The sequence below is a fragment of the Acomys russatus genome, chromosome 13 (assembly GCF_903995435.1).
Source record: "Acomys russatus chromosome 13, mAcoRus1.1, whole genome shotgun sequence".
NCBI classification, from domain to species: Eukaryota; Metazoa; Chordata; class Mammalia; order Rodentia; family Muridae; genus Acomys; species Acomys russatus.
In genome coordinates this window covers 53,679,562-53,698,905 of record NC_067149.1, presented here as the reverse complement: position 1 = coordinate 53,698,905, position 19,344 = coordinate 53,679,562, and the positions used below count along the sequence as shown (strand labels likewise).

The 19,344-nt window shown below is 47.5% G+C and overlaps 1 protein-coding gene across 1 annotated transcript in view; it reads left to right on the top strand.

Moving 5' to 3' along the window:
- Positions 1-19,344, top strand: part of Prmt8 (protein arginine methyltransferase 8) — an 86,981-nt gene that overhangs the window by 33,430 nt on the left and 34,207 nt on the right. Inside the window, exons 2-4 of the mRNA XM_051155430.1 lie at positions 1,745-1,930; positions 11,579-11,734; positions 13,965-14,028. Coding sequence (XP_051011387.1) covers positions 1,745-1,930; positions 11,579-11,734; positions 13,965-14,028 — 406 coding nt within the window. The remainder of the gene's footprint in view (positions 1-1,744; positions 1,931-11,578; positions 11,735-13,964; positions 14,029-19,344) is intronic.

Genomic DNA, 19,344 nt, shown 5'->3' with positions numbered 1-19,344 from the left:
AGATTTGATTTGGTTTAGTGAACATTTACAACACGCCCAGCATTTTTCTAGGTACTTCAAAAAAAAAAAAAAAATCCCACTAATTTGTCTAATTTTCAGTGTAATCTTAAAAAGTATGGATATTTTGTTTTCATTTTAGAGGCGAGGAACTAAGCCACACAGTGGAGTGGTTAATGACACTGCCTGACATTGTGTGACTAATGTATTTAGTCATTTCTCCACTATTGTAATAAAATACCAGAGTCCTGGGTAATTTATAAAGAAAGGGGTTTCTTTAGCTTATGGTTAAAGGGCGCGGCATTGTCTTCTGCTCTGATGAAAGCCTCTTGGCAGCAGGAACACACATGTTTGAAAAAGAGGACAATGGGCGGTGGTGGCTCATGACTTTAATCCCAGCATTTAGGAGGCAGAGGCAGGCAAATCTGTAGGCATTCCTTTTGGGGGCTACTTTACTGGGGTCTTTTACCTCTACCTCCCTTCTATCCTACTCCACCTATGTCCCTTCCAACCCCCAACAAGAGAGAGAAAAGAGTAGAGCAGAAAGGGGCATTAATATTGTTAGACTGCTACTTCCTGTTGATAAGGGACATTGAGTTTTGTGGGGCAAGTCCAATCTTCCTTGTCAGGATATCCAGTTTCTTCTTCTCATCTCTTTGCTCACAGCCACTTAACAAACCACAACAGCAACTAGGTGCATCAGGTGGAGCAGCAGCCTCCACAGATGCTCTCTGTGTTCTCCAATTTACACCCTCTCAAGAGTCCTTAGACTTCCAAATGTAAACTATCTGCAGCTGGCAGAAATTACACCCCTCCTAGAGCATGAGATAATCACAGTCAGCAGCTGTGGACAGCCTGAAGCAGCCGCCTATCCCACACCCGGGAGTAAAACAAAACCATATTCCCATAGCATAACCTAACTGGCTTCTTAAAGAAACCAAAATTCTCACTACACAGATCTCTGAGTTGGAGACCAGCCTGGTCTACAGAGTGAGCTCCAGGACAGCCAGGGCTACTCAGAGATATCCTCTCTGGAAAAACCAAAAATCAAACACACACACACACACACACACAGAGAGAGAGAGAGAGAGAGAGAGAGAGAGAGAGAGACAGAGAGAGAGACAGAGAGAGGCAGAGAGAGAGACAGAGAGAGAGACAGAGAGAGAGACAGAGAGACACAGAGACACAGAGAGACACAGAGAGAGAGACACAGAGAGATACAGAGACACACAGAGAGACAGAGAGTCTTGCCCTTCATAAAGATACCCTTAAGAACTAATTAGCTCCCCATGAAACAGTGAGGTTAATTACTTTCATGGGCATGTCTGCAGTGACCTGGCCACTCTACCTTTTAAAGTTTCCTCCACCTCCAACCTCACTACAGTGAAGAGCAATCCTTAAATACGAGAGCCTTCATGGATAAGCCATACCAAAACCACTGCTGTTTGAGAGCAGCACCACCTCCCACCTTCCCCACAAGTCTGTCCTCCCCTTTCTTGAGTGTTTCCTTCTGATCTCAGTAAAGAAAGATAGTGTTTCCCCATTTGACAGATATGGAAACAGAGACCACTCAGTTTGTAAAAGCTGGAACTGAGGTCAATCGGGGTCGGCTTGGAGCATCAGAGGCCTGCTGCCAGTCATACAGTCAAGATGCCGTTGCCAATTAGAGCTGGGCTGCTGGAGGAGGGAGGGGGGAGAATGGAACTCTCTGAAGCAGGACTAACTTGGACCACTTCTCTCCCTTTAGGTGAGCAGTGCCCCCCCACAGCCCCCTCAGCCTGTCATCCCAGCCAAGCCTGTACAATGTGTCCACCACGTGTCCACACAGCCCAGCTGCCCAGGACGGGGCAAGATGTCCAAGCTGCTGAATCCCGAGGAGATGACATCGAGAGATTACTATTTCGACTCATACGCTCACTTTGGGATCCACGAGGTAATACACCCAGGCTGGGGCCGGTGGGAAGGGTATAACCCTCTCATCTCCTTCTAGTTTTCAGAGGTGGCAAAGCATGGGTGTCCAATTCTGTACCACCTCAAAGCAAACCCCTCTGATGCCCCTGAACCCTGACCCTCTCTCCACCCTGTAGGTCCCTTTGGGACAGTGACGGTTAAGGCAGGGCCTGGAGCAAGTGGGTAGGTAGAAGTGGGTGTTTGTGCATTACATCTATAATCCCAGCACCTGAGAGCCTAAGGTGAGGTCAGAGAACTGCTGAGACTTTGAGACCAGCCTGGGTTACATAGTGGGTTCCTGGTCAGACCAAATTACAAAGTGAACAATTTGGAACAAATGAATCCCCCAAAATGGTAGGGAGGGGCAACCAAGACGTGCTTTGGGCTTATTTGTTTTTACCTCCCAGCCGTGTGTCTATCACTAACCACCAGCCCCAGACACCCTGGATATCCTGCACATCACTGATGCTGGCGAAGAGCTGAAGTGCTCGGAGCCAATGTGACTGAGGCTGATCTGGTCTCCTGGAGGTCCAGATGCCGATTCATTTCTGGGAGGGGCATCTCCAGAGAAAGAGCTGAGAGTGAGACCTTGTAGACAGCCTCCCTCCCACCCCCACCCCTGAACGCTGATTCCCTCTTTGGAAGTTCTCAAGTGAATGCCCAGTCCCCTGCTCAAAGAGGGAAGCCTTGTATCAGGCCTAGAAGAGAAGCAACCCTCGTGGCTATTGTGCGTGCAAAACCGAGCCCCGAGCCACACTTCATTATGTAATTCTCTAGCATTGTTCCACTGCCCCCTAAGCAGTTAGCATCGTCTGCCGCTTGCCAAGGGCTGGGCACAGTTCTAGGCATGTCATATGCATCATTTCCACTTGATCCTACTAAGAAGACATGCCCACCCCCTAACTGGAGGGAGGAAGGTACCTTGGAAGAAGGAGAGAATGCTTACTGCCTCTGGCTTCCTGGCTGTGATGATGTCTCTGCAGGCCAGCTCCTGTGGCTCCCGGAAGGCCTGCTTCCATCCAAACTCCCAGGCCGCTGCCGGGGAGGTTTCTAATATCAGTAGTCAGCGGTTTATAGTTGCGAAATGCTCATTGTGTTCTGGGTGTTGTTCCAAGCATTTTGGATTATTGACTCACTTATTCAGCTTAACCCTATGCTGCTGCCGCTGCTGGGTTCACAGGTGATCCGGGGCCTTAAACCAGCCTGGCCCTCATCCTAAATGTGGTTTCGAATAAGGCTAGTAATTAGGGAGACAGCTAGAAATCCAACCTTTCTACTGTGGCTCAGAGACTTAATTTCTAACTGTCTAGTCACACACCTTTTAAAGAGCTTCCTTCCTCCCTGTCCCCCATCTCCTCCATGCCCCAGAAATCTTGTGGGTTGAGTGGACTCAGTTGCTTCTTCTGGATCCTTGGCAGCCTCCATGGAAACAGAGGGTAGTGGCGAGGAGGGTAGAGATGAGGAAGGTGGGGGCCCCACCCGCCCCCACCCACCCCTCCCCCACCCACCCCTCCCCCACCCCGTCCACCTTTTTGATCAGGGGCCCAGTCTTGCCTAGCCTAAGGAGGTTGGAGGGGCTCTGTGCTGCCTTGTGCATGAATGGTGAGCCTGGGACTGTGCGGAGGACTTAGGATCAGTGTCCTTTTCCAAGGGTCCCGGTCCTGAAAGGGGCAGATGTCTGCTCAGGAGTGCAGCTGCACCTTTAGACTATCTTTGGCCCCACTTCCCCTCCTGCATTAATCCATGCTAAGGCTGTGTAGATTCTGTGCAGCAGAAAGGACTCCTGAACGTGTCCATCCCAGAGAAAGCGCACACCTATGCAGCAGACTCTAAGAGCCTGTAGCTCTGGGTTCCCACCTCGGCTGGCACGTGGTCTCTTCATTACTATATAGTATTGCTGTCAAGAGCCACCATGACCAAAGCAGCTTCTAGAAGAAAGCATTTAACTCGGGATTTACTTACTGTTTCATAGGCTTAGTCTGTGATCGTCATTGAAGGAAGTAGACAGGCAGTAGCTGAGAGCTCCCAGGTAACTCAAGAGTGAGAGAGCAAGAGAGAGAGAGAAAGAGAGAGAGAGAGAGAGACAGAGAGAGAGACAGAGAGACGGAGAGAGAGACAGAGAGACACAGAGACAGAGACAGACAGAGACAGAGAGACAGAGACAGAGAGGGAGAGAGAGACAGAGAGACACAGAGAGACAGAGAGAGAGACAGAAAGACAGAGAGACAGAGAGAGGGGGGTCGGAGGGAGGGAGGGAGAGAGGAGAGAAGAAGAACAGGTCTGATGAGCCAACTCCCAGTGACACATGTACTCTAACAAGGCCACATTTCCTAAACCTTCCAAACACTCCACCAACTGGGAACCAAACATTCTCTTTTGGAAGCATTCTCTTTCAAACCTCCACAATTAGGAACTAGATCCTGGACCCCAAATGGCTTGGCCTGCCTCAAGGTCCCCCACATTGGAAAGGAGCCCCAAGCACACTGAGGACAGCCTCCTCTGTCTCTCCTCATTGACATTAGGAGCCTCCCTCTGAGTTGCTGGGCCAACTCCAGGCCCACAGAGCAACATCCCTGGCTGTTACTCGGGGCTCCTTGCACATTGTCAAGGCTTAGAGAGAGTGTGTGTGTGTGTGTGTGTGTGTGTGTGTGTGTGTGTGTGTGTGGGCATCCACATGTCCACGCATTTTGAGACAGGATTTCACTACATAACCTTGCTGTCCTTGAACTCACGACAGCCCTCTTGCCTCAGCCTCCCAAATGCTAAGATTACAGACTGAGCTGTCAAGCCCTACTCTGTCCAGCTGTATTCATTGGCTGCTGATCTGTCCACTTGTCAGTGGAGGGCAATGTCATAGTGGACACGTGGGGTAGGAGATTGGCCTGACTCTGTTTGGGTAAGAGCCAACAACTGAATAACAGACGAGGTACCCTCAGTCAGGCATTTTAACGAAAACCCAAACTTATATGTAGTCTAGCGCAGACTAACAAATGTGCAAGTCATAGATACCGTTTCTACCCTCACTCAGCCTTAGCCTCTTCTCATGGGGAAGTGCTTCTGCACCCCTATCTTCAATCCCTCTTGTTACTCTTGTGGGCTATCTCCAGACCTAGCTAGGGTAACATACAGGTTCTTTAAAAACACTGTACCTAGGTGGGTGACCTTCACCCCGTGATTGGCCTTTATTTTTTTTTTTTTTTAGGGTGTGGCTCCTGGAACAGGGATGGGCTGAGCAGTGAGTGCTCTGTGCAGGCAGACTTATCTCCTGTGACTTAGCAGCAGAGATCTGCTCATCACCAGAAAGCTCACAGAGATGCTTTGCTTGGACATTCTAGGCAGGGCCTCCAGGTGCCCAGAGTGAGCAGGTTGTCTTTGTGGTAATCCCCTGCCATCAATAGGGTAGTAAACCAATGGTGGTCAGAGAGTGTGGCTGAATGTGTGGCTGAGCGGACAGAGCACACTTGCTCTGTAAATGTAGGCATGATGGGAGGTAGGAAAAGGCTGAGAGAGAGAGATGATCCTGGACCTTTATATTCTTTCCAGCCATGGTTTCATTCAAGAGGGCAGAACCAGGAGAAGATGACCATGACCTTCTGACAGAATCCAGAATGAGTGCTGTGGGCTACCTGAGGCCTTCAGAGGGGAGGGGGCACCCTCCAGGTCCTCAAGAGCCAGCCCAAATCTCGGCATCTGTCTGTTGGTCAGGGCTGGGCCTCGGACAGCAGCCTGGAAGAGGCTCCCTGTCTGTGTGGCCTGGCAGCCGTGTCCCTTCCACAAGTGTCTTCTGTTAGAGATGTTCCTGAGCAATCTGGTGTTACCCTATCAGCCTAGTGCTGACACTGCTGTGAAACTTTCTGCACTTATTTAATCATCCCACCAGCTCTAGACATAGGTGCTATTGTGGCATTGCTTTGCAGACCAAAGCTTAGGGACAGGGCACTCAGTGACAGGCTGGATCATAGAGCTTAACAACAGTTCAGGTGCAGGGGTTGAGGCTTCAGTGTCTGTGTGCATGGCCATAAGCTCTACACTACTGTCTTCTGGTTTATTGAACATGTCTAGAGTGCCCTTGCCTGTTCTGGGGATGGGGCCTTGCATGGCCTTGCACACTTGTGACACTGGGGTCTAGGGAGGTCTCCTGAAGAGAGAGGTTTCAGTTCATCCTCAATGTAAAAGCCACAGAAGGAACCCAGTTGAAGTAAATCCTGACCTGATAACACTGAGGCCACCAGGCCTGGGGCAGCAGAGGACGTGGCAGCTGGGCTTCAGAGTGGTTCTTGACTCCTTTCTCCTTCCATGTCTCAAGAGAACTTTCTCTTTGATCTACCGTAACTGGAAACACAAGAGAAAGAATTCTTGGTGATACCGTATAGCTTAGCCAAGGGGGTACATCACTATAGTACCTGTGCACAGGGCTCTGAAAGCATGGGTGGAGACTAGCAGGACTAAGTAGGCACAGGGAACACAAGGCCAGTCACAAATACTTCAACATTTTTCTCTTGGTAATTGAAACACACAAGTATACGTAAAAGCTAATGAGGACATAGGTGGTTTGCAACTCACAAACAATCTGGCCTAATTTGTCACTTGTGGGGTATTACATCCCCAAGCTCAGGAGACGCGCACTTTGCAAATACATGGAAAAAGCCATTGAGATGGATTCTCTTCAGGGTCTGTTAGCTTTCCATTACTGTGACAAAATGCCTGGGGTCGTCAACTCAGGAGAAGAAAGCTTAATTTGAGCTCAGATTTTAGAGGTTCCTCAAGGAGGCAGCATATTCATGGTGGGAGTACATGATGAGCCAGATGCTGTCCTCGGAGTGTCCTGGAAGTGAAGAACTAGGAAGCGACAGAAGTCCCAAATTATCCCTTTTGGGGACCCACTCAATGACCCAACCTCCACCAACTAAAGGGTCTACAGTTCCGCTAGTGGCACAGTCTGGGGACCAACCTTCAACACAGGCAGCTTTGGAGACCCTGAAAATCTGAATAGCACTGTCACTCAACAAAACTCAATCCCCAGCAAAAGACTGAAATCAGAACGTGTGCTCATTAAAGTGAATTAGAGCCAGGGCTGGAGGCTCACATCTGTCCTCATGGCAACTCATGAGGCTCAGGCAGGAGGATCACAAGTTCAAGGCCAGCCTGGGCGACACTGAGTTCCAGGTCCACCTGTACAGGCTGGTGAGATGCTGCATCACAATCAAGGGTAGAGGAGAAAGGGAGCAGAAAAAGCCAGCGTCAATGGTTATCTAACTTGTGTGAGACCCAGCGTCAACTCCAGTGCTGGAACAAACAAAATTAAAAACCTAATGAAGTTTATCCAGAAACATCCTCAATGGTCAGAAATTAAACTGTTCTTCTTTATAACCCATGTAGCAGGGAAGAAAACACAAGTGAAATTAGAAAGCATCCCAGACTACGTGATTGCAAAAGGCCAACACATCAAAATGTGTGGGATGCAGTGCAAGTAGTATTTATAATGATTCTTTACCTGTGGGTCACGACCCCCTTGGGGGGGGGGTCACACATTACATATCCTGCATATCAGATATTTACATTATGATTTGTATAAGTAGCAAAATTACAGCCGTGGAGTGACAACAAAATAATTTTGTGGTTGGGGGTCACCACTACGTGAGAAACCATATTAAAAGGCCACAGCATTGGGAAGGTTGAGAACCCTGATTTAGAAGGAAATTAAATGCTTCCCTTATGTACAAACGTAAAAACAGAAAACCAAAGTCCAAGATCAAAGCTTCTACCTTACAAAAGCCGAGAAACAAGAATAGACATAAAACTCAAGTCAAAGAAAGGAACCGATACAGATGGGAGTACGTCGACGAAATAAAAACCAAATGGTAGAGAAGCTCACTAAAGCCCAAAGTTTTGAATTTAGTAGTGCACATTAACTGTACAAAGTGACCGATTTCATCGTGACATTTCCACAGTGACTATTGTTTATTTTGATCTTATTTACCCTAATCACCCTATCTTGTGCCTCCCCTGATCTTCACAAAACACCCCTTTTCTTCTTCTACATCTTTATGAACAACTGGGTTCTGCATATGTAAGAAAATATGCCTGTCTTTCTGAGTCTGGCTTACTGTGCTTAACATGGTGACCTCTGGTTCCTGCCAGTCTCCCTCAGGAGACATGCTTTCTTCCTGTTTTTGTATGAGTAGTGCTCCCCTGTGTAGGTGTATGTGAGGAGTGGGATGGCAGGATCCTATGGTAGTTTCACTTGCAGGTTTTGGAGGAATCTCCCTGCGGATGACCCTAAGGACAGCACTGCTTTAAATCTCCACCAACGGTTTCTCCACACCCTCACCAGCATTGTTTGCTTTGTGTTTTGTTTTCCTCACAACAGTTGGTTCAGACTGGGTGAGAGAATCTGAACACAATTTTAATATGCATTTCCCTGATGACTAAGAATGGAGGTTCTTTTTTTCCCTTGAATTGATTGGACATTTTGTCTTTCTTCTTTGAGAAGTATCTGTTCAGTTCGTTTTCCCATTTATTGATTGGATTGTTTGTTCTCTTGAGTTTTGTTTTTGGAGCTATTTATATATTTCTGAATATTAATCTCTCCCCAAATGTGTAGCTGGCAAAAACTTCCTCTCTCTCTACTACTTCCTTTGCTGTGGGAAGCCTTTTAATTTCATGCAATCCCATTTGTTTCGTTATCATTCGTGAGTTACTGAAGCCCTGTTAGAAAGTCCTCGCCTGGGCCTAGTTCATTAAGTATTCCTTTTCAAAGTTTCAGGTCTTACACATTAAGATCTTTGATCTGTTTTAAGTTGGATTTTATACAGGATGAGAGATAGGGATCTATTTACGCTCATCTACCTGTGAATAGCCAGTTTTCCTAGTATTATTTGTTGAAAAAGCTATCTTTTCTCCAACATCCCTTTTCTCACTTTACTGAGCCTCATGGATTTCTGTGTTCCCTAGTCTATTCCTTTACTCAGCGTGTTGCCCTTTGTACCAGCACCATGTTGTTTTTGTCACTGCGGCTCTGTAGTGTAGCCTGAGATCAGGTATGTGATACCTTCCGCGTTGCCCCTTTTGTTCAAGATTACTTTGCATCCTGGATGTTTTGTGTTGTTACAGGGACTTTAGGTTTGGTTTTTCTGGTTCTTTGAATGTCATTGGAATTTTAATGGGGGATTGTATTAAATTCACTTGCTACTCTAATGAGGCCAGGCTCACAGTAGTTATCCCATGAGAATATTTCTTATTTTCTGGGTATTTCCCTGGGCTTCTTTCCAGTGTTGTATAGTTTTCATTGCAGATGTCTTTTACATCTGTAGTCAGATTCATTCCTACATATTTTTAAGGCTACTGTGAATGAGATTGCTTTTTGCATTTCATATTTATTATTTGTGCACATTGATCTTATACTCTGAAAGTGTTTGTCAGGGATAAGATTTTTCAGAGTCTTCAGTGTCTTTTAGTAGCAGGATCATGGATTCTGCAGATAGGAATGCTTTGACTTCCTCCTTTCTGTCCCCTTTAATTTTCCTCTCTTCTTGCTGCTCTAGCTAAGAATTTAAGCGTCATTCTGAGAAAATATCACTCTGCTCTTATTCTCAAGTTTTAAAGGAAAAGTTTTTAGTTTCTCCATTCAGCACAGTGTGGCTATGTGTTTGCTCTATATCACTCAAAAGTAAGTTTTCAAAGACAAATTAATAACACTAACCTAGACTGTTTAAGAGGGAGGGAGGGAGGGACAAAGAGAGAGACAGACAGATAGAGAGAGAGACAGAGAGAGAGAGACAGAGAGAGACAGAGACAGAGAGAGAGAGAGAGAGAGAGAGAGAGAGAGAGAGAGAGAGAGAGACAGAGACAGAGACAGAGAGAGAGACAGAGACAGAGACAGAAAGAGACAGAGAGAGACAGAGAGGGAGAGACAGAGAGACAGACACAGAGACAGAGAAACAGAGACAGAGCCCAAACCCTGATCTATACTAGGAGTGGCTCAGGAAATACTATTAAAACTACAATGTTAAGGATTCCTATGCACTAAAGTTGCTACAAATTAAAAGACCCACTATACTAAGTTTCCAAGATGTGAAAGGCCAACAGAGTTGACTGGAGCTTAAGGAGGACAACCGTTTAATGGTTCCTTCTTGGATCTCTTGTGCTGTGCTGTGCTGTGCTGTGCTGTGCTGCTGTGCTGTGCTGTGCTGTGCTGCTGTGCTGTGCTGCTGTCCTGTGCTGTGCTGCTGTGCTGTGCTGTGCTGTGCTGCTGTCCTGTGCTGTGCTGTGCTGTGCTGTGTTGCTGTGCTGTGCTGTGCTGTCCTGTGCTGTGCTGTGCTGTGCTGTGCTGCGCTGCGCTGTGCTGTGCTGTGCTGTCCTGTGCTGCGCTGCGCTGTGCTGTGCTGTGCTGTCCTGTGCTGCGCTGCGCTGTGCTGTGCTGTGCTGCTGTGCTGTGCTGTCCTGTGCTGTGCTGTGCTGTGCTGTGCTGTGCTGTGCTGTGCTGTCCTGTGCTGTGCTGTGCTGTGCTGTGCTGTGCTGTGCTGTGCTGTGCTGTGCTGTGCTGTGCTGTGCTGTGCTGTGCTGTGCTGTGCTGTGCTGTGCTGTGCTGCTGTGCTGTGCTGTGCTGTGCTGCTGTGCTGTGCTGTGCTGTGCTGCGCTGCGCTGTGCTGTGCTGTGCTGTCCTGTGCTGTGCTGATCTGTTCTTTGCTTTAGGCAAGCTTGAGCAGGTTTGGACATAAACTTCTTTTCTTATAACTCTCAGCTATCTTTCAAGTAGACTTTTTTATTTTATTTTTTAATGATTATTTTTTTTTTACTTTTACATATATATTTATATTCTTACACACATATACAACAAACTACATACATCCTCAAGAAGGACCATGAAAAAATTAGGAATTATATAAATGTTACATTCATAGTGTTTGCCTATTTGTATTTGACAACCTTAGAGAAAACACTTTTCCTACCTTAGTGAGGCTATAATTCTGAATTTAAATAATCATCTATCATATCTCATCTCTATCAACCTACAAACATCTATGTAGACCTAAAAATGTCTTAACCCCTAAACAACTAAGCTTAATTGTAAAACAAGCCACTGGGCAAAATGTCCTCATTTCTGCCACAGACAGAATTCTGCCTAAACATGGGCAAGCTTAGACGCAGGCAGAGTCGATGGCCAAACAGGGTAAGCAAGTCCTCAACAGTTCCTGCCTCACAAATATATCTGCCAGATATATTGGGCCAGAAGGCTGAAGATGATGCTCCAATGTTATAGAGAATTTTGGGTGACTGTCTAGGCAGTGAACTGTCTCTGTTGTTTTCTCATTTTGGAAGCTGCTAACTTGCACTTTCTGTTTACTCAGATAATTAATTTTATTCCTTCTCAAGCCTCTGATGGGGGTTGAAGACCAGATAGTTTAGTTTTATAATCAAGTGGACTTTTAAAGCAGGCTTAGTTTGGGATGAGGCATGTGACCTGTATGTATCATGGCATCCTCACTAACTACCCAGAAATGTCAGTGGTTCCAGAAGACGTTACCAGGATGATTCAGTCGCCTATGATCCGTATGTGCTCCAGGGACCCAGATGTGCTGCCAGATGCCCTGAGTCCCCTGACCGCATCTTTCTCCTTCTTTCACTGCAGGAAATGCTGAAGGATGAGGTGAGGACACTCACATATCGGAACTCCATGTACCACAATAAGCACGTGTTCAAGGACAAAGTGGTGCTAGATGTTGGGAGTGGCACAGGGATCCTCTCCATGTTTGCTGCCAAAGCAGGGGCCAAGAAGGTGTTTGGGGTAAGCATGTCGCCCTCTGTCGTGTTGGCTTCTGCTGAGTGGTCCATGCCTCTGCTTCTCTCCGAACCTTCCTAAAAAGGCTTCTCCTTCGACCACAGTCCACTCCTGTGAGGAGGGAGGGGGGGCTTGTGGGGAACACCAGAAGCTGTGGTCAGGGATAGCAAGTGGAAACAGAGACACAGGAGAGGGTGGATTTGAGGTGAGAAACAGAAGCTGGAGAGACTCGGAGGAAAGCTAGAAGAAAAAAAGTGGAAGATAAAGAAGGATGACGCAAGCAGTGAGAACAGAAACGGAGGAAGAGGATGAAAGGGGAGATGACCAAAAAAGGAAAAAGAGGAGCTAAGGTCCACAGCCTGGCTAGTGGGTTCCCCAGGATAAGTGGTCTTCATCCTTGATGTCCCTGGACTCAGCTCGCCCTCATCCAACTGCCTGAAAGGGCCTGCAGACTGTTGCAAGAAGCCTGGGAAGGAGTTAGAATATGGAGATGCTGTGTTCTTCAATGCTAACCTCAGAAACGACATGTGTGTGGGGTGACAGGGTGGCATGAAAGGGAAGAAGACAGGAAGACCACCCACAGGGAATGGAACCTGGAAGTCAAGGGCCTGACAACCAAGGGAGGGCACATCCAGTGGTTTCTGTCCCCTTAGTTATATCACTTAGGGATATCACTTGGTTATTTCCAGCCCCAAAGGTAGACATTGGCCAAGGACATCAGTAACCCCCTCAGTGATCTTCTGCAGTAACTTTTCAAGAGAGCTGAGCCTTCCTGAGTGAGCCCCAGGGCCTTAACCTCAGCTCTCTGTCAGAGAGCAATGTAAAGTGTGGGGAATGCCCTTCTGCTCCCAAAACCTTCTTACAAGACATCATACGATTCTAGTCCCTGAGATGAGTCTTGGCCTCCAACCACTCCCATGAAGCCTGGCTCTCAGCTGATGGTCAATTTATTTCTTGAATACTTTTGTTCTTCCTCAGAGATTTTGGGACCCTGAAAAGACTTCCATGCAAAAGGGAATAGATTCTGTCAAAGGAAGAGTCCAAGCAAGGTTATGTATATCAGCTGTAGTTGCTATAAGAAAATACCTGAGACAGTCCATTTAAAAAGATGGAAGTTTCTTTTTGGCTCAGTTTCAGAGGTTCCACTTCATGGTCAGTTGGTTCCTTTGTTTGGGCCTATGTTGAGATGGTGAGAGCATGTGGTAAAGGAAGGTCTCACTTCCTGGTAGGGGAGGGAGTAGGGGGAGGAAGAAAGAAGAGGAAGGCGTATGACCCTGATATCACATTCAAGGACATGTATCCAATGACCTAACTTCCTCCCACCAAGTTCCACCTCTTAAAAGTTCCTCCAGTGCCAGTGATACCAACAGGCTAAGGACTGAGCTATCAACACAGGGTCTTTGGGGAACACTTACCCAAATCTGCTCACGGGTACAGAGTTAGCTTTTGTGGATGTGCCTTGGTAGAAGAGAACCTTAAGACCAGCCCAGAGAACTGTCCTGAACTTTCTGTCCAAGAATGTGCCCACTTTACCCAGGCAGGACTTAGTGATGGGATGTAGTGGGAGGCTCATGGCCACCCTTCTGCCCCTCCTCAGGAGCTTAGTCTGTCCTGCTTTTGCCCATCCCCCTCTTTGCTGGATGGTAAGAACAGCCAGCTAATCCTTTCTGCCTTTAGGCAAAGTGGTTAATTTAGTAAAATGACACCAGTCACCCAATTAGAGGGCCAGATTTTTGTTTTCTGTTGTGTGCCTGTGGCCAACACCATGCATCTCTCTGGACATCACCAACTTTTCCACATATTCAGTTGGTTCCGAGTGTTGTGTGAGATTACCATCACTGTAGCAAAATACCAGAGGTAATCCACTTAGAAGGGAGGGTTATTTTGACTCAGCTCCAGAGGTCTTGGTACAAGGTCGTTGGCCCTGTTGCTCCAGGCCTGTGGTGAGGCAGAATATCATTGTAGGATAATTTGATAAGGCAAAGCTGATTCCCTCATGGAGGCCAGAAATGAAAGAGAGGAAGAAGAGGAGGAACTCAGATCTCCATGTCCCCATCAAAGGCACATCTCCAATTACCTAACTTTTTACTAGGCCCCATTGCTTCCCAGTAGCGCTGCATGCTGGGATTTTTCCCAACATTCAACACGTGAACCTTTGAGGACTTTAAAGGCTCAGAGTTTAGCAGGCAGCTATGCTTTTTAAATCCTCGTCTCTTTTGTTCTGTGTGCTTTCTAGATCGAATGTTCCAGTATTTCTGACTACTCGGAGAAGATCATTAAGGCCAACCACCTGGACAATGGTAAGACCCACCTCTGAGCCTTTCCACACTGTGAGTTTGGGGCCTGCACTTTCCAGTTCAGGCAGCATAGGTGAGCACAGGAAGACGAGAGTGCAGAACATGTGGTTTGGGGGTAGGGGAGGTACAGCTCCCACGAAAACTCCAGCTCCCAGAACCTGTTCCCTGGAGTGTGATGGTTCCCTGTCATGCTAGTTAGGTTACAGGTGTCCCGCCCTTACTGTCAGGCAGCTCAGTCTGTGACTGAGTCATGGTGATCATGCCCTCTGCTGAGTCCAGACGGAGGCTGTCAAGTCTGTAAGGTGGCAGCTGATGTTCTTCTTCTTTTTCTGCGGTCTCCATAGTCCCCTCCATCCTGCTCTGTCACCTGTCCAGGGGTATTCCAGAATGTCTGCCACAAGCCGTGGTATTGATGGATGTGGTGTCCATCAGGCTGTGATACGGAGTGAGACCTTGCTCAGGCTGGACTTAGATCATATGGAGAGATGTGTTCCCTTCTCTTCCCGGGATCTGTGACATTCCCAACCCCCTCTCTCAGTATGTTCAGACATGCAAGGATCCCTGGCTAGGCCACCTCCTTGAAAACAATTTTCCCATGAGCAGGACTGACTGTAGTTGCCAGGCCCCATGCTCGGTGGTGGGCTACACGGCACTGCATTCTGCGTTATGGCATCATACATGGTGCTAGGTGGAGGAGGAGTTGGGAGAGTGGCAGGTAGATCAGAAGCCACATTGTGAGAGTGGGTTGGAACACAGGCAGGTCTGGCAGGGGCAGTGGAGCTAAGGTGGCTGGGTGCAATGGCTGGAGTGAGGTCAAGAAGTAAGGAGCCTGGAGGGCTGGGCATTCCTGAGAGAAGTAAGTTGGGTTCGTTGGCAGGCCTGGGAGCAGAGTGGGATAGAACAGGAGCCTGGGACCCTGGGCAACAAAGAGTTGGCTAGGCTAGCCTTCCTATCCTGTAGGACCATGGATAAGCCCTGGATGCACTTCCTGTTGGACCCTAGAACTGTCCTGCTCCCCCATAGGGTGCCTGAGATACCAGGCACCACAGGGCTTTCCCACTACACACTACTTTGAAGCAGGGCACGGACCTACTTCTGTGTGGCCTGTGCCTGCCACCTGTGATGTTTGCTGTTTGACCCAGTTGCTGCAGACTCCAGATAGGAGCATAATTCATTCCACGGACTCCTCAGGCTCCTCAGGCTCATGGGGACAGAGCAAGGAATATAACAAGTGAGGTCACTGACTTCACTGCATCTACTTCCGGTGGGGAGCAGAATTACAGACACTAAAGGTAGCAGTGACCAGTCTGAGAAAAGCTCATGGTGACAACGTTCTGCTGATCACTTGGGTTGTAGGGTTGTTGGGAAATCTTCCACTCATGTTAGGCTATGTGCCCTCTGAGGCAGCACGTTTAAATTCAAGCTTGAAGATCCTGAAGGAAACAGGCTGACCAATGTCTGTTTTCAGTGGCTATAACAGAATATCTGAGGCTGGGAAATTTATAAAGGAAAGATGTTTAATTTGGCTCAGCATTCTGAGGGTTTGGAAGTCCCAGACTGGCTGGCTGTATCTAGTAAGGGACTTGTACTGCTTCAACTCACAGTGGAAATATGGGAGGGCAAAGAGGCCAAAAACCTGTGTCCAGAATGATTGGTCCTTCCCCTGGGAGTAATACTAATCCATTTGCTGGTAGTCTGTTCCCATCACCCGACATTCTATTGGGCCCCATCTCCTAACACTGTCACACTCAGGAATTAAAGATCCTGCACATGAACTTTTGAGGCCATGCTCCACCCAAGTTCAGAGGAGGAGAACTTTGGGCCAGATTGAACTGGGCGTGTTCAGGTCACAAAAAAGCCCATGATCACAGTGCAGAGAGGGAAAGGATGAGAGAGGGAGGCCAGAGTGATCACCGGCCACTCTCAGACACAGCTGGGCTTCTTCCTTCAGGCCAGCAGATCACTTGGAGGGCCTTTAAACAGGAGAGGAGTCTTGCCAATGGTGGACACGTTAGGATGAGTTACAGACACTAGCGACACAAATACACATCGCAGAAGCTCCAGAGAGAGATATGTGGCATGAAAAGTAGCTGCAGAGGTGGAGAGAAATGAACCGTGTTGTAGCCTCAGAAGCAGAGGCCTGAAGACCTGCTGCTGCTGAGCTGGAAAGAACATGTGGGGAGCAACAGACTGGAGGTGACTGTCTGCAGGCAATGGGCTCGCAGAGTTGTCAGGAGTGAAGAAGAAACTGGGAGCTCACCTTGTTTGTGAAGGGCTTGAGGTGCCCCACTTTGGGTACCCAAGTGGATATGTAGAGGAAGACTTGGATCTATATGTCTAGGGCTCCAGGGGGGATTCACTGGAGACTTCCAGTTGAGGTCATCAACATGGTGACATCACTCAGATGATTTAGGAGTAAAGAAAGAAGACAAAGACAGGGCTGAAGGGCCACTCATCATTTGGACACTCTGCAAGGGAGGAAGGGCCAACAAAGAAGCAGAGAAGATGCTACCTGGGAGGCTGGTGAATATTCAAGAGCAGCCCAGGGAACGGTGAGGCAGGGTAATGGCAGAGAAGCAGCAGTGGGATTTGGCCACACAGTACCTTGGCATTGCTGATGAGTGCTTCATGTATGGTAGCAAGGGCCAGAGTCCAGTTGTAGTAGGATTATGGGAGGCTGTGATGTGGAGATCACAAAAAAATCTTTTTGTTCCAGTAATAGGGACTGGAAAAAATGGAATAGCTATGGAGAGTACAGGGGTCAAGGAAGAGAAAGGAACAGGGAAAATGTGTGTGATTCAACAGAAATGCAAGAAGAGGTACGTGAGGCGCCAACCTTGAAGGACAAGCTACAGATCACAGGGAGGGAGGGAGGGGTCTTTATCATGGAGTAGAGACAGTTAGACATAGTCATGGGGGCACCTAGACAGAGGTGGTTGGTGGCCTAAGTCTTCTTGTTTGTTGTTTCCATTTGCTCCGTGATGTGAATGCAGTCTTAGGCAGAGAAGATGGAGGGGGGGCGGGGAGAGAGGGGGGGAGAAGAAAGTCTGGGGTGCTCTTTGTGGGGCTCGCTTGGGTAGTGAGAACTGCTGGGAAATGTGCTTTTCTCTTAGAGAGCTGTGGACCCCGCTGTGCAGAGGGTCCAGCTCTCATTGTTTCCTGGCTTTTCTCTCTCCACGCTCACTGGCTTGTATGTGTGGTGCTGAAGGCTGCCTGGCTTTGATGAGAAGACAAGGCAGAGTGGGAGAGGATCCAGAAAACAGTGACAACAAATTGACGGTGCAATGTGTTTTTGTCAGCTTTTGTTTTGGTAATGAAATACGGAGACCAATTATCTATGAGGGAGTTTGTAGTTCGGTTTTAGAGGTTAAAAATAAGAACGAAGAAGCAGAGGTGAAGAGTGCATGGAGCCAGGCTTCCTCCTTTTATGACATCCATTTTACAAGAACTTAAGGCTTCAAGAGAAGTATCTGATGCTTCCAATGACCTAAGGATGTCTCACTTGGCTCCACCCCTTAAAGGACCCACCACCTTACATTAATGCCACCCTGAGGACCAAGCCTTTAACACATGGTGCTTGGGGGAAACATCAGCCATTTTCAAGTTGCGGCAGAATCTCACTGGGTAAAGAAAGGAGGGGAGTGAAGGGAGGGGAGGATGTTGGCAACAGGGCCAAGGCTGGGGCACTATATGGGCTTTAGCTGCCATGGCCGTGAGCAATGACCTCAAACTTAGTAGGGTAAATGTTGCTTAGCCATTGGGACCTCTGACCTCTGACTTCCGACCTCTGGCTTGGTGTCTAGCATCTCTTAGCTGAAAAGCGCTCGACCTGCACAGAGGGAGAACAAGTGTCTTCTTAACTGCTGAGTAAGGGAAAAGGGAGCCAGTCCACTCTTCCTGTATACGGGTGACATAGCCTGCCAGTTCCCTGCTCCCCACAATCCCTTGTTCACCCTTCTGAAATAGGCAAATGATTCTTCCCAGTCGACAGATGTGAAAAGTAGGACAAGGAGAGGTGGGGGCCCATGGGGGCAGAACACTGGCCTGAGCTCTTGTTTCTGCACCCCAGTGTGTATCTGTATGTGGATGTGGAGCTCTGTGAGCACCCACAGTCCTGAAGTGGGGAAGAGGGTGAGTGTAGACAGAAGGAGGCTCAGATACTGGGCTACTCCTTGGCCCCAGGAGCCTTCCATGGTACTTAAACCATCCCTTGTATGGTAACTCCTAACCTCTGGGGTCTGCCTTTCTCCCTGTACTTTTCCCATTTCTGTTGCTGATGGCTGAATTAACTTCTGGTTTTGATATTGTATTGTCACAACATGTTTGGAGTTAGTTCTGGGAGAGGTACTTTGAAATCCTGTCAATGTTCCATTTCCTATTTGTTGTATCTATCTATATCTATGTATGTATGTATGTATCCATTTATTTATCCATCATCTATCTACCATCTACCTATCTATATCTATCATCTATCTATCATGTCTGTCTATAAATCATCAATCATCCATGTATGTATGTACGTATGTATGTATGTATGTATGCATGTGTCTGTAGGTCTGTCTGTCTGTCTATGTGTCATCTCTATCATGTGTCTATCATCTTGGTATCATCTATCTCTTCCATGTATCTTTTAGCTGCCATCTATATCTATCTTCTATTATTTCTCTCTATATTATCTATGCTGTCTATAACTATCATCAACCACTCATCTACCATCATTTCTATCATCTCTCTCTCTGTCCATCTATCATCTTGTTATCATTTTTCTTCATAATTATTCACCTTTTTACTGGTTAGTTGCTAACACTTTTCCTGTGCTCCCATACTGTACTTGGGGGGGTTCGACCTGGCTATCACTCCTATCTTTGATGCTCCAACCATCTCTGATTGGGCCTCTGAGAGCATCTTAAATCTGGCTCCTGTGTACTCCCTACCCATATGCCCCCTCGGTTTCTGATTTCCCAGTTTCATCGGCCATTTCAGGCTCAGCTTGCAATTCATCTGCCTCTGTTTTCAATCAGCTATTTCCCCAGTGTCCTTGAATAGGCCATAGTAATGAGAGACTAAGAAGGACCTGTGTGCTCCTTAGCTTTAGGGTGTCAGGGTGTGTTGTTGCAGAGACTTGAGTGTGTATGTGCATATGTGCATATATGTGTATGTATGCATTGTCTGATATAAGAATGTGTTGTGTGTGTATGTGTGTATGTGTGTATGTGTGTATTGATAAATGTGCATGCATGTGTTATGAATGTGTGTGTGTACACACACACACAATACTCAATCCTGTGTCTACCTTCATAGGCTGTTGAGACTGAATCA